Below are 15,381 nucleotides of genomic sequence, written 5' to 3'. Positions count from 1 at the left end.
CATTGGCACTTGGCAAATTGAGGTTTGTTATTTAGTTAACTCCTTTGGGATTTTTGATCTAAAAACGAGTACTATCAAGTTCACTTGGAATTTCCCACAACCCAGACGGGCTATTGTGCACCGGAATTAAATGCTAAATTTTAAATTCCCAGATTATATAGGGGATCTTAGGATATTGGAATCCTAAAAAACTAAAATTATGATTTTTAAAAATATTGTTCAAAGTGGCGCCCAACGTGGACTTTTTATGACTATAATAAAATAAATGTTAAAATAAATTATGAGATCTCAAAAACATTGACTTTTAGGTGGCGCCCAAATATATATATATATATATATATATATATTTTAATCCATATTCCAGAACTGAGCTGTAATATTGTAATTTATGAGTATAAAGGTAAAAAAAATATTTTGGATTTCAAAGAACCACAATCATGAAGTTTTAAATATATTTTTCAAAGTGGCGCCCAATGTTGAATTTTTATGGGCATATCTTAAATCCATCTTCCAGAGCACAGCTATGGAACGAAGAGATTTCCTTTTGACATAAAAATTCAGGTAAAATATGTATAAATTATAATATTCTAAAGCGGCAAAATGAATAAATTATAGGGGATCGTATGATATCATATAACCAAAATCATGATTTATAAAAATATTAATCAAAGTGGCGCCCAACGTCGAATTTTTATGAGTATTTAAACAAATCTATTTCAACCGTGGATGAAAGGGCTATTATCTTAAAAACCTTCATATAATATTAAAATAAAATAAATTATAAGATCTCTAAAACATAGGATTTTTATAAAAATTTCATTTCATTTATTATAAGTCATTTTTAGCAATGGCTTTTTCAAAGTGGTACCCAACCTGGGATCTTTTTGCAAATATTTTAAAATCTATATTCCACCGCTCGGCGCTGGATCAAAGAGCTTTATTCGTTAAACCTCCAGATCACATAGGGGATTTTAGAATATTAGGAACTCGAAGAACCAAAATCATGATTTTTAAAAATATTGTTCAAAGTGGCGCCCAACGTCGCTGATTTTTAAGTGACTTCCATCGTAGGATTTTTATTAACCCATTTTTTTAATCTATATTCCAGAGCTCAACTATGGATAGATATAGATTATATAGATATAAATATTTAGAATATCTCAGAACAAAAATCATGAATTTTAAGGAGTATTTTTCAAAGTGGCGCCAAAAGTGGGATTTTTTAAACTTTTTTTTTAAATCTACATTCCGGAGCCCTAATCTATGGATCTACGGGATATAATCTCAGGTATAAAACTTAAGATCTCAACATCCAAAATGAATTTGAGACGGTTTTTCAAAGTGGCGCCCAACGTGGGATTTTTTTTTTTTGAAAATTTCTTAAAATTCCTTCCTTCATAACCTGCTTGATTTTCCCCGTAATTATTGAAAAGAAATGCATTTTGTCGCCCAGCGATTTGATCGGAAATCGGTATTGAAACCTTTAAAGTACCGTCATAAGGGAGCCAAACCTAAAGGTTTAAAGATAAATGTCATTTCCAATAGCAAATTCGCTGTTGCCAGTGTCAGGAACCTAATAGGCCCCTAAAAGTATGTATTGTGCATTTACCATTGATTTGACATATTCAGATGTCTATAATTTCGGATTTAACAATTTCTGTTTTCTCATTCCAGTTGCAACACCTCGAAATTTTATGGTAGAGGGAGAGAGCATACAAAATATACAAAATATTCCTAAATTCACAAACCTTTTAATGGAAAAATTGAATTGATTATTTTACCAAAACTCCAAAACAACCACTGTAAAAAAGTGGCTATGGTATGCACAAGTGTGTGTGTATTTTACAAATTAATTATTGTTAATTTTATTTTTTTTTTTAAATTTATTCTCGTCGCATTTGATCATCGGCTAACACATTCTTCTGTTCAATTAATTTCCGTTCAGTTCAGTGAACTTCAGATTTAGCCACAAATAATCAGCTACATTGGGTGTATGTATGCGAAACGGTGAAAGGCTACTCTGCTAATCAAAAACACAAATTGTAAGCCAATGGCATTGATAATCGCCCGACTCAACAAAAATAAAATTCCAATCGATTTTTAAACAACACATGGCACGACATTCATTGTCTGTCTTTTATTTTTGTATTTTTCGTGTTTTTGTTGTTGTAATCGATCACGTAATTGTGTGTCAGCTGCTGCTTCTTCTTCTTCTTTTTCTAATACTTTGCAAACATCGTAATATTTATTTATTTATTTATGACTTTTGTTATCTTATCTTTGAATTGGATTTTAGAACACTACTTTTGTCCGATTACGTTTATTGTGCTTGTTCTTCTTCCCCTCCACTTTTGCATGTGTGCATGTGTGTGCGTGTGTGTATTTATTTAATTCATTGTTATTTCCATCCTTCAAAGATTAGATAACAAAAAAAATACTTATCATTAAGGTGGTACTTAACTAATCAAAATATCAACAGACAAAACTAGAATTAACAAGAAACGCGAAATATAAAAGAATAAATCACATTTGAAAGGAAAGAAGAAAAAAAAACACGCATTATGGGAATGAACCTTAGGTAATGAAAGAGGTATTGACGTAAACAAAAAAAATGTTTCCGTCATTCCATTTTTTTTGTTTCATAATTTGAGGAACATAAATGGTATGCCATATCTCGGACAAAGGATTTGTGTTGAGGGGATAACTTGGATGATGAGGATAATAAACAACTGTTCTCAATTGGATAATAAACAATTGTCTCAATGTTCTCATTTTATCACATCGCAGATAGAGAACTTTAACCTTCGATAATTTTGTTTTTTATTTTGGAAATTTTGCCCAAAAACTTCATGGCACGTGTGTGTCTCATCCCGGTCTACTGATAATGAATTTTTAATTTTGTATAATTATAATTTTCGTAATATATTGTCGTCTCATATATATACGGACAAACATGTGGCATGGGAAATGAGCGTGTGAATAATTTATATTAGCAGCTCGGATAAGGTGGATAACAAAGGTTTTTTGCTTTGGTCTAGATAAACAATGTGGATTACTTCTATAAAGAAATTGTTAAGACCTCCAAACACTCACTCGAATTCGAGTTAGAAGTAAAACTCGCTCGAAGAGTGGAGTAGAAAAAAAGAGGAAAACTCCATTTTTCGGCTTAGCTCGAATAAGGACGAGCATGCTTTGCTCCTTTTAAAGTGGGAGTAAAATTCTTTGGAAAATGATTAGATTCTACTCTTGAAAAAGCGGATACTGTCTCCACAGTTCCGGCAATATCAAAACGGTTTACTGTTACACACACACAAATCAAAAAAAAAATGTCCATTCGATTTCACTCTTAGAGAACTCTCACTCTGTTTCGAACGATTCGGCTCCAATTAACATTTTTTGTAACTGGAGTGACTCGGGTGCGTTTCCCTACAAAAAAATATAAAAATAAATACAAAAATAGTGAACTCCATAGAAAACTTCTACTCCTTCTGCTCTTCCGCTCGAAAGCAAGTTTTACCCCCGAGCGAAAATGAGTAAAGCTGTGCTCTGATCTATTGACACGAATTACAGATTAATGACGATGTTTGGATAAATAATGTATATTTCTAAGTAGGATAATTTAAATAAGTTGGCGCGGGAACCATGGATAAAGATAATTTTTTTGGATAATTTATCTATATCCATATAGACGGCTTGGGCAATAACTAATGGATAAAAAAAACTGGTTAATATGACGTCGAAAATTTATATTTACCCTTGGATCCAATTTTTGAACACTTCTATCTTTGGATAAATTGTCTTCAAAATATGCCTTGGAAAATTCCCAAGATGGATAGAGCGGATAATGAGACTTTATCTATGGATAGTTCATAATCTTACAAAGGTGACATGGATAATGCATTTTCTTCATTGGAAAAATTATATTCTTCACAAAAGTCGACCTGGATAAAGTTTAGGCTTGTCGTTCAACTTTGGATAAATTAATCGGTTTACAATGGGCATCTGGATAACGTACATGCTCAAGACGGATAACGCAGATAATAAGTCTTAATCAATGGATAATTATATATAGAGTTATTAAAGTTTGTATATCTTTGGATAAATTACACGACGGAGCTGGATAATGTATATTTCCAAGACGGATAACGCGGATACTGAATTTTCATCCATAGATAATAAATTTATTTTTATTTTTTTATGTTTAATCTTGGATAATTTATTTTATTCACAATGGGGACCTGGATAATGTGTACTGCAAATACGGATAACCCGGATAGTGATTTTTCATCAATGGATGATATATAATTTTACAGAGGAAAAAAGTGCTTTTTATGCAACATCGAATAACCTGTATAATGTTTTTTTCCATAGACGGATAAGGCGCATAATGAGTTTTCATTCATGGATAATTTTATTTGTTCCCTTTGTGGAGTGTATAATAGTTTTTCAACTTTGGATGAATTATTTTTATCTTTTCCCTTTTTCAACCTTGGATACATAATTCACTTCGCAATGAAGACCTGGATAATGGGTATTGCAAAGACGGATAACGCGGATAATGAGTTTTCATCCATAGACATTGATTTTCAACCTTGGATAAATTATTTTGTGCACAGTGGAGGCATGGATAATGTTCATTCTCAAGACGGATAATGAATTTTTATAAATGGATAATTTTTCCTCTCTCTTCGAAGTGGATTTGGGATTTTTAATCTTGGATAAGATATGTTCTTCACAATAGGGACCCGGATAATGTGAATTCCAAAGACGGATAAATCGGATAATGAATTTTTAACATTGGATAAATGTTTCTTTTACAATGGGAACTTGGATAATAAATTTTTACATGACGGATAATGCCGATAGTGAATTTTCAACTTTGGATAAATGTTTTTTTTTTACAATGGGGGCTTGGATATTATATATATTCATAAGCGATAATGCGGATAGTGAATTTTATTGATTTCGCTTTGTGTAGTGGGAAATTAATTTTCAACTTTTGATATATTATTTTCTTCACATGGGGGACCTTCACAAATTTCGTATTCAATTCCAGATACCAGCAGAGCCTCAATATTAAAATTTAGTACCATTTAGAACATTTTGTACAAATTTAGAACGCATTTCCAAACCACCCTCAAATCTCAATCTCTCTTTAGTACTTTTCGTACACTTGTGGTACATATTTCCAAAACCACATCCATTTATCTAGGCTACACATGTACAGCGACCCCAAAATTTAATTTCTGATTTCAAGCATTACCTGCACACCCAGTACCATTTATAGTACTATTTAATACTTTTCGTGCACTTACAAAATACATTTCCAAAAAAATCCTCTTTATCAGAAACATATAACCAACGTCAAAATGCCAGCTCCATACGTTCAACCTAAATCTAATTGTTCCAAATTTAGTACCATTTAGTACAGTTCGCACAATTATTAGACATTTCCAGAAACTCATAACAAACATACTTTCCAACCTTGATTCTCATTCCACGTTTTAAGTTTGTATCTCTATCCGTTCACAAAATAGCACATGGTACCATTTTTGAACCTTTCGTAACCTTAAAGTTTGAATTTCCAAAAACCCTTTGTTACATCTATCCTGCATTCCATCAGTGACTTTCCTCCCAAATTTCAGAATTGTAGATCATTCTGTATATCCAAAAGAAAATATTTACTTTTTAGTACATTTTAGTACTTTTCGTACCCTTTTAGTGCGAAATTCTAAGAACCCAGCCAACAATTTTAAGATTCTAGATTCATCCGATTCGTCTGGACGTTAATTCTGAATTCGTCAGTCTGCCAGTCAGTCATATACACTTTTATATAGACAAACAAACAATTTTACCATTTCGATTGGAAGATATTCAAGTTCGGATAGTGGGTCAGTCAATCCTATTCGAGTAATTAAAATAACAAAAAGAATTCTATCAAAAATCTTAGCAAGACGTGATTTTCAAATCTTGCGCACATATGTCTAATATTTAATTTCACAACTAGGTATACAAAAATAACGTGTTCGAACACGAGCGTACACTGGTGATAACAAACTATGATGGGGTCGAGAGGGGAAAACTGTTTTTTTTTTTTTTTTTGACGTCCACAACTACACATTTGTCAATCAAGTGGGCCAGTCCCATGAATGAGTGGTGTCTGTGGTGCTTGGAGAACTCAAAACTGAACTGGAATGGAAGTCATTAGAGATAAGATTTGAACTTCAATTGAATGAAGTGACTTGACTGACAGACTGCTCAACTGACAACAGTGTCTATTGGCCAAAACCGCGTGCATTCACACACACATAGATAGATAGAACAAAGACATCTAAATTATATATGACTGGTTTATAAATATTATTGTTGTTGTTGTTATTATTATTTTATTACTGCCGGAGAACTGTTATCGCAGCACTCATCAAATAAAGTCATTCACATGGAATGAATGGAAAAATAGGGGAAAAATATATATATAAATATATTTATGTAGAACACGATAAGATAAGAAGCTTTTCAATTTTTTTTTTTTTTGTTAAATATTTATTTTTTGTTTTTTTTTTTTTTTTTTATTTCTCGTTTCTAAGTTTATTGCTCTGATATTTGTGATGATTACCTTAGTTGCTCTGCGATAAGATTTTGAAATAGATAGACTTTGGCAAATACAATACCTTTGTGATTGGGGTCATCAAATACTTGGGAGAGGGGGGTTTAATGGTGAAATATGTGGAGGATTGAAAATTAGAAGAGAAACAAAAAAAAATAAATTAAAAAAATGATGACTGATCAGAAATTCGATAGAGTATTTCTGTGTCATATTATATCGATCCGTCAACTGATAACAGAGATAAGAGGGGATTTTCGTCATTCGCGGAATGTTTTTTTTTTTATTATTTCTCCAAACATTTGTTAATTTCGATATGGCGTGTGTGAGGTGCACGTCATTTTGATAAAGCTTATGAAAATTATATGAAAATAGACAATTCAGACAAAACCACTTCATACGTGGATAATTGTTTATAAATGGAAAATGGGAAGGAAGAACTGAGACATGTCATAAGCCGACATCACTTTTGGACTTGGGTATAAATTGGTAATGCGGAAACTGTAAGGCCAAGATGACAAGAAATAGATGACGAAACAATGACAAATATTGTTTTCGAAATGCTAAGTTAGAGCAGGAGATCCATCGCCAAAGGCAAAGAAATAGTCATAGTCTTCACGGCAGAAGAACAAAATGCGGCAGCTAAAAAATTGAAAAAATAACAAGGCACCAGGTTCTGATATGGTTCAAACAGAGATTTTCAAGGAGGAGGTTGAATAAGTGTAACCATTGTTTAGCAGAGGGAATCTTCGCCCAGCAGCTTTTGCTCCCCGAGAGCCTCGTCTACGTACCGGCCACCCTGCATGCTAAATACTGCAGGAAAACTATTCCGGAGACTGTTAAAGACCAGAATAGCCGATGCTGAAAGCTTGAAATGAGAAGAAGTGGAAAGTTAACCATCATTGCAATGAAAGAAGTTGTCGACGTCCGCCGCCCGGCAAAGAAATAATTACAGCGGGATGATAATTCTATTAGTCACGCTTGATGTGAAGAATGCTTTCTATAGCCTAGGGTGGACAGACGTAATGGAACCTTACTTTTAAGTCCCTTTTGAGAGTACACATGAACATCGACCCTAATACCAAATTTCAGATTTCAAACACTTACTCTTCAACCAATACCAAATTTAGTACCAAATACAGTTCCATTTAGTACTTTTCGTGCACTTGTAGTACACAGTTCCAAAAACCACCTCTATATCACAAACCTATTACCAACGGGGATCCCAATGCCAAAACTACGAAATTCCAGCTCCATTAGTCCACCCCTAAATCTAATTGTTCCAAATTTAGTACTATTTAGTACAGTACGTACATTTATTACACATTTTCAAAAGCATATATTTCTTTCAAAAATACTTTCCAACCTTGTTTCCCATATCCAATTGTAAGATTGTATCTATACCCGTTTACATAATAGCACATGGTACAATTTTTGAACCTGTCGTAACCTTAAAATTTGAATTTCCAAAAACCCTTTATTACATCTATCCTGCACCCCCTTGGTGACTCTCATTCCAAATTTCAGAATTGTAGATTATTTTGTTTATCCAATACAAAATATTCAGATTTTAGTACATTTTTGAACTTTTCGTACCATTTCAGTAAGAATTTCTAAAAACCCAGCCAAAATTTCAAGATTCTAGCCTCATCCGCCGTTACGTCTGGGCTGAAATCCTGAAATTTGAGTTGAGAGACGGAGCGGGTTTTTGAAATGCGTACTAACCTATAATTGTTCGAAAAGTACTAAATTGGGTGTTGGATGAAGGGATAGATTTAGAATTCTGAAGTTTTGGTAATGGGATGGAGGTTGGTGGTAGATTTGCGAATTAACGTTGTTTTTAGAAATATGTAAGAAAAATTGCTAAATGGTACTAAATTTTGTACAATTCGCTACTGGGTGAACAGATGTGCTTGCAGTTCAAAAGTTAGGAGTGCTTTTCCATTCATAGCCTTGACATATGAAGGTGGTTTTGGAAGTGCGTGTATTATAATTGTACGAAAAGTACTAAAAGGTACTAAATTCGGTATCGGGTGAAGCGATAGAGCTAAAATTCTTTAATTTGATATTGAGACCACAGATGGTGTCTAGGATTGAGATATGAAACGGTTTTGCACATAAGTACTAAAATTATACGAAAAGTTATAAATAGTACTATGTTTGATATTCAGAGAATGTATAGAGCTGGAATCCCGAAATTCGATATAGAGGTCTCTGTTGGTATCTGGAGGTCTCGGTTGAGATCTGCTCGTGGTTTTGGAAATGTGTACAATAATTATACGAAAAGTACTAAAAAGTACTATTTCTGGTTACATTATTTTGTTTTGGATATGTGTACTAAGTGTTACTGAATTTGGTATTGGGTGAATTGATAGAGCTGGAAGTTTTGGTATTGGGATCGCGGTTGGAGGTAGTTTTGAAAATTAAAGTTGATTTTGGAAATGTGCAAGAAAATTACGAAATGGTACTAAATTTGGTACAATTCGGTATTGAGTGAACATATAGTGCTTACAATTTCAAATTTTGTATTAGGATCGCTGTTAATTTTTAGCCCTGACATATGGAGGTGGTTTTGGAAGTGCGTGTAATATAATTGTACGAAAGGGACTAAATGGTACTAAAATTGGTATCGGGTGAAGGGTTCGAGATAAAATTTTATAATTTAATGTTAAGGTCTCGTAAAGGTTAAGGTTGGTGTCTGGGATTGATGTATGGAACGGGTTTTCATATGAGTACTAAAATTATACGAAAAGTACTAAATGTTACTAAAATGGGTATTTGATGTGGGGATAAAACTGGAATCTCGAAATTTGATATTGAGGTCTATGTTGGTATGTGGTGTTGAGATCTGGCATTGATTTTAGATATGTGTACTAAAATTGTACAAAAAGTACTATTTTTGATTACTTTGTTTTGGATATGCGTACTAAGTGTTACTAAATTTGGTATTGGGTGAAGGGATAGAACTAAAATTCTCAAATTTGATTTCTAGGATTTACATATGGAGACATTGAAATAGTTTTGAACCCAATAATTTGATGTGGGTCCACTGGTTTTACTGACATCCGCCTCGGTAAACTTCAAAATGAAAGATTTTGAAAATTTTTTCCCATTGTTCTTTCGGAAAATGGAAAAATTTTAACCATATATAAAACCTCGAAAATCTGAAAATTTAGTACAGGGGATGAAGTTTTGATTAAAACCCGTTATCGAACTGTTAAAATGGTGAATTTTGAATTCTAAAAAGGCCCACCACGAGCTGTAGAAACGAATCCCAAAATTTTGAGGTGCATTTTTTGCTGAAAAGTAGCGGCTAACTCTACCAAATATGCATAGTGGTGTAGTGTATCAAATAATCGACCCGCCCGACTTTTGAGCCTTCTTCGCTGGTTCTTGTTTGGAAAATTCCAAAAAAAATATTTTTTGAAAGGATAAACAGGACACCTACCTATGAATTGGTGATGCACCAGCGGGTATCCTTTGCTGTTGCTGATAGGTTGACATATTTGCGGCAGCTTGTTGCTGCTGTTGTTGTTGTTGCTGCTGAGACTGTTGCTGTGAAAGATGTGAGGGTGGTTGTGGCTGTTGTTGTTGCTGCTGCTGTTGTTGGGACGTTGGTCCATTATCAACAGATTGTTTTTGTTGTTGTTGCTGTTGCTGCTGCTGTTGTTGTTGTTGTAAATGATGATGAAGATGAAGTTGTTGTTGATGCTGATGATGTTGATGCTGCTGCTGTTGTTGCTGCTGTTGATGTTGCTGTTGTTGTTGTTGCTGCTGCTGTTGACTTTGACCACCATTAGGTGGCGGCTGAGGACCACCAACCTGTACTGATGAACGTATGGCTGCTTCCATTTCATGCCGAAATTCATAGAAATAATTTTTGTTTTTGTTGTTGTTGTTTTTGGGGTGGGGGTTCTATTATATTCCTGGACGATCGAGCTGCATCATTGGCATCGTAGCAAGAACAAAATTCGCAATGTTATTTCTCCCTTCTCTATGTGGTTGGGGGTGTGTGTGTGGCGGTATGGAGATGATAGGGAGTTAAAGAGTTCTTGCTGTCCTTGCGGCGAGTGGGCGGTCGGGTCGTTTAGGCTGTGAGTTGGATTTTTTCACACGAGCCTTGTAATATTCGCAGCGGCCAACAACTTTTCAACACATTTTTGTAATAATCTTTATTTTTTATACTTTTTTGCTCTGCTTTTTTCCACTTGCCTTTAGATTAAAAATTGATTTTTTTTCTCTTTTTGCACTGATGTATTTTTAATTTTTTATTTATATAATTATTTGGGCAATAATATTATATATTATTTATTACGTTTTTTTTTTACATTTAGAAAATTATTTTTCCAGAAAAAAAAACAAATTTTCTTACACTTAAATATTTTTTCTTCTTTCTTTTTTTTTTTTTTTTTCTTATTAGCTTGAAGCCTTAAAAACTATTTTTTTATAATTATTTTAACCACTTTAATGATTTTTCTTATAAGATGCGGCCCATATTTTAGAGATATATATATTTTTTAATTAGATTATTTTTTATTATTTAACTTGCTTACATATATATATATATTTTTTTTTTTTAATTTATTATGAAGAATTATGATTTTTTTATATATATATTTTTTATTTTATTTTTAAAAAAGAACACAAGTTTTCTTCAGTAAAACTAATAATTTCCACATATTTTTCTTTATTTATTTTTTTCTATATTTCTTTCTGCCTTTCCAGATAATTGAATTAAATTTTTTTTCTATTTCTTTAATTCAGAAAATTGGAGAGATCATGGAAGATTTTCGCATCCTGTAAAGAAATGAAATAAATATGTAAAAAATCAATATTTCTAAAATAAAAATTTAAAAATAAAACAAAGACAAAAAATAATATCCGAATAACCACGATCACACCACGACGCGTTTTCCTCATTTTTGTCTCTAGAGGGGTATTTGTTGTGCAATTATTTTAGAAGTGTTTGGAAAGGATGTCCTCTATGTGTCGCCCAATTTGCAGTTTGAGTTTGTTTTGTGGATTGTCGGTTAAATAATTCCTGATTTGTTTTTAAATCCAATTTTTGTAAAATCTGAAAAAATAGAAATAAAAATCGGTTAGTTAGTTGCTCAACTTATTTAAGAGAATAAAAAATTAATATTGAATTTGTACAAAAATATTAAAATTCGTAAGAAATTTGATTCCATTTACATTTTGTTAGAGCTAAGATGTATCAAAAGGAGTGGAATATGTTCAAACCTATATAAAGTCCTTCACAGAATTGGTCTAAGAACCCAAAAACAAACAAAGGATTTTGATATACAAATCTATACCAAAGGGATTTTCAAGTCCGTTTGGTATTTTCCACAATACGGACAGTAAAATTATAAGAAAAATTGCAGCAAGTTAAGAAAAAGTGATAAATTTTTTGAAAACCAAGTTAAACCGATTTTGTCGAAAGATGTATACCAATGTTAGTTTGACTTCTGTTATGATTTTACGAACAGTTGACCCATTATGGAGAAGGTCCGAAGTATGGGCCAAAATTGTCCTGTTCGTATCTTGCATAAGTCTGATATAAATATTTCAACCTACCAGCTTTGGACTATATCGACTACTTCAGGTATCTTATATAGTGGGACGAAGTACAGGCTGAGATAAAAAAAAAACTACAATCAACTTCAGACTGCTGTCATTTCTAAGCCACTCGTCCGACAGCTGTAAAAATTATTCCAGTGACAGCTTATTATGTTGTTCACAAGCGTACAGAAGCATTTTGGTGAGAATTTTCCAGAAAAAAAGTTATTCGTGATGGAATTCAAGCGTGACAGTGTGACGTGTGTCTTTATATTTGGTTAGAAAACCACAAGTGGCTATCGTTAGAAAAGTCCAGCATTTTAATGTGAACAAATCTTTTGTGTCTCGTACCATTGGTCGTTACTGGTAGCGTAGCCCGACGGCAAGGAAGAGGACAGAAGAAAACAGCAACATCGGTAGAAATGGTTCGAAAAGTAAAGAAGCGACTTTATCGAAACCCGCGTCGCAGTGGTCGAAAAATGGCTCGTGAGCTGAACATAGCAAAATATTCCATTCGGCAAATTTTGAAAAATGAGCTCGGAGTAAAGCCATTGAAATTCCAAAAAGTGCAAGAACTTACACCGCAACAGAAAGAAAATAGACTTAAAAGAGCTAAAGAGTTGCTTCGCTTGGCCGAAAGTGATGAACTGCCGAATTTGGTTTTCTCTGATGGGAAAACATTTGTTATCCAGCAGTTTGTAAACAAGCAAAATGATCGCGTTGACTTGCCAAAGAGGTCAGCTGAAAATGTGCACCTTCGGTTGGCCACCAAAACTCAAGCGCCGGCCATGGTGATGGTGTGGGCCGCCATAACAGCCGATGATCGCTCTCCGCTCGTATTAATCGACCGTGGCATGCCGCGCTCCAGGTTCCAAAAGGAGTAAGCCGATGTATCTCATCTCCGCATCAGATCTTGTGTTAAAATAAATATTGGAATATGGGAAATTCGGAATGAATCTGCTACTTATTATTCGTTTTATGAGCGTTCTGGTTATTAAAAAATTGAACATCTGTGTGGGGAAGCTGTGGTCCCATATATTCCCATATATTCCATCTTCCAATTAGATATTGTTTTAGCAGAAATATTGGGATGTGAGAAATTTTGACCCCTTGTGGGAGAAGTACCAGAAGCAGTGTTCCGATATCGACCACCTTGATACCAGATCATGTTTTAATAAAAGTATTAGGGTGTAAGAAATTTGAAAGAAATCTGATACATACTTCGATACATACATGTTGAAATTTGTTACCCTTTGTTGGGGGTGTGGGGTTACCAGAAGGAGTGGGCCGATATCTACCATCTTCACACCAGATATTCAGTTAATAAAAGTACTGGCATATACAAAATTTGAAGAGAATCGGAAACTTATTTCTCATTTTATCAGAGCAACAGCATCTCAAAAATTTGACCGGTTGTGGGGGAGATTCCAGAAGGTATGTTCCAATATATTTCAATTAATTGAAAATTGAAATTGAAAATGGAGGTGGGTTAGGGTCCAAATAGAAGCCTATTGTTTTTAAAGATTATAGCAGAATATTTAGGGTATGAAATGGACCAAAACCAGAAAGTTTTCCTGATTTTGCATTTGCTCTACGGGCCACAATTAGCGACCCATTGACGTAAAATTTAGAGGTTAGGGCTGGGCAAAAGCCTACCAATTTGGATGGTAGCCCAAAGCCTATTGTTATAATTGATGTACATTTAAGGGTTCAAATGAACCAAAAAAAAAATTAAAAATTTCCTGATCGAGCAGTAGCTCTATAGGTCACAACATATTATTGTGTTGTAGGGTATTACATGGTTGGCCCGCACGACTATAGCCTATGCTTAATTGTTTATTTTTTTCTATTTTGTATTTTTAGAAACTTACATTTATAATTTATTTGCAAATTCCTAGAACTTTTCCAAAAACTTTTCCCTTGTCGCAACAAAATTGGAAATTCATCATCTCCTTTTTCCCGAACACAATCTCTCTCGAAATTCATTACAAGAATTCTTGAAATTCTCTACGGATTTTCGGGGAATTATTTGACAACTTTGACACTATATGTCAATTGGCACACACACACACGCAGACATAGACGCCAAGATAGCAAAATTGTCTCCTTCAGCAAAGGAGACCAAAAGTCAAATCAATCGGAAGGGGGTGGGGTAGCGGTGGTGGATTATAACTTTCTTTAATCAATAAAATCCCAAATGAGAGAATGTTGGGCAAAAAAAGGAATCCCATATGAGTACATATACATATATAACATGGATACATACATATATACACGAACTATGTATTTGGTAAATAACGAAAACAAAAGTAGGGAGGTATCCACATTTGTTCAATGTCTTGGCCTTTACGACTAACAAACAACGACGCAATAAAATACATTTTAATTTGTTCGGGGCAGGCTTCCTCCTCCCCATGTTTCCTTTTTTCTTTTCTTTTTTTTTTTTTTTTGGATCTCTTCAAATGTCCTCCACAAAAAATATTTCCACACCAACACACTCTCACACAATCAGCAAAATAACGAATTCCAATTATGTTGCCGGCACACAAACGATTTTTGTTGTTACTTTTGTTTTTTTTTTGTTCATTTATTTTTGTTGTATTGACGTCAGTTAATAACAAAGTTAATAATAACAATAACAATAACAACAATTGAAACAAACAAATAATAATGATGAAAGGAAGGCGAAGAAGAAAAACTGTTTTCCCTCTTCGTGCCTTGTTAATATTAAATCCCCATAAAAATTTAATAAAGTGGGGAAATCGAGGGGAATAAGGGGAGGTGGATTTTTGAAACGTACAAAAATATATTCTACGCAGCAACACATTTCGCTCTTAATTTATTCCCGACATGAACATGAAGTCCAAAAAAGGAAATTTCAAATCATTACCCCACCGTTCCCTAAAATTCCCCTAATTTCAATATTCCCCCTCTATGCCATTCTAAAAATGAAAGAGCAAAAACAAAAAAACACAAAACATTTGAAATGTTTGCTAATTTATTGCTTTTCAAAATAGAGTTTCGATTATCAGCTCTTATCTCCCATGCCAGCCAGTCGCCCAGCCAAAATATTTGGCACGTTTGCAAAAAAAAAAAAAAAAAAAAAAACATTCGCAAACAATATTCAAAATACACACTCACACACACACACGCAGCTATCAAAACTGGGTTAATGATAAAAAATATAAATATTCTACGAAGCAGAACAGAACAAAAAA

The 15,381-nt window shown here is 33.6% G+C and overlaps 1 protein-coding gene across 2 annotated transcripts in view; it reads right to left on the bottom strand.

Moving 5' to 3' along the window:
• The window catches only part of LOC101893260 (uncharacterized), a 214,819-nt gene that overhangs the window by 169,326 nt on the left and 30,112 nt on the right, over positions 1–15,381 (bottom strand). For both annotated transcript variants that reach the window (XM_059127180.1, XM_059127179.1), the window contains exon 2: positions 10,053–11,401. In XM_059127180.1, coding sequence (XP_058983163.1) covers positions 10,053–10,456 — 404 coding nt within the window. In that variant the 5' untranslated portion in view covers positions 10,457–11,401. The remainder of the gene's footprint in view (positions 1–10,052; positions 11,402–15,381) is intronic.

The sequence above is a fragment of the Musca domestica genome, unplaced genomic scaffold (genome assembly GCF_030504385.1).
Source record: "Musca domestica strain aabys unplaced genomic scaffold, Musca_domestica.polishedcontigs.V.1.1 43, whole genome shotgun sequence".
NCBI classification, from domain to species: domain Eukaryota; kingdom Metazoa; phylum Arthropoda; class Insecta; order Diptera; family Muscidae; genus Musca; species Musca domestica.
The sequence above is the reverse complement of the archived record's forward strand: the minus strand, read 5'-3'. Positions and strand labels throughout refer to the sequence as shown.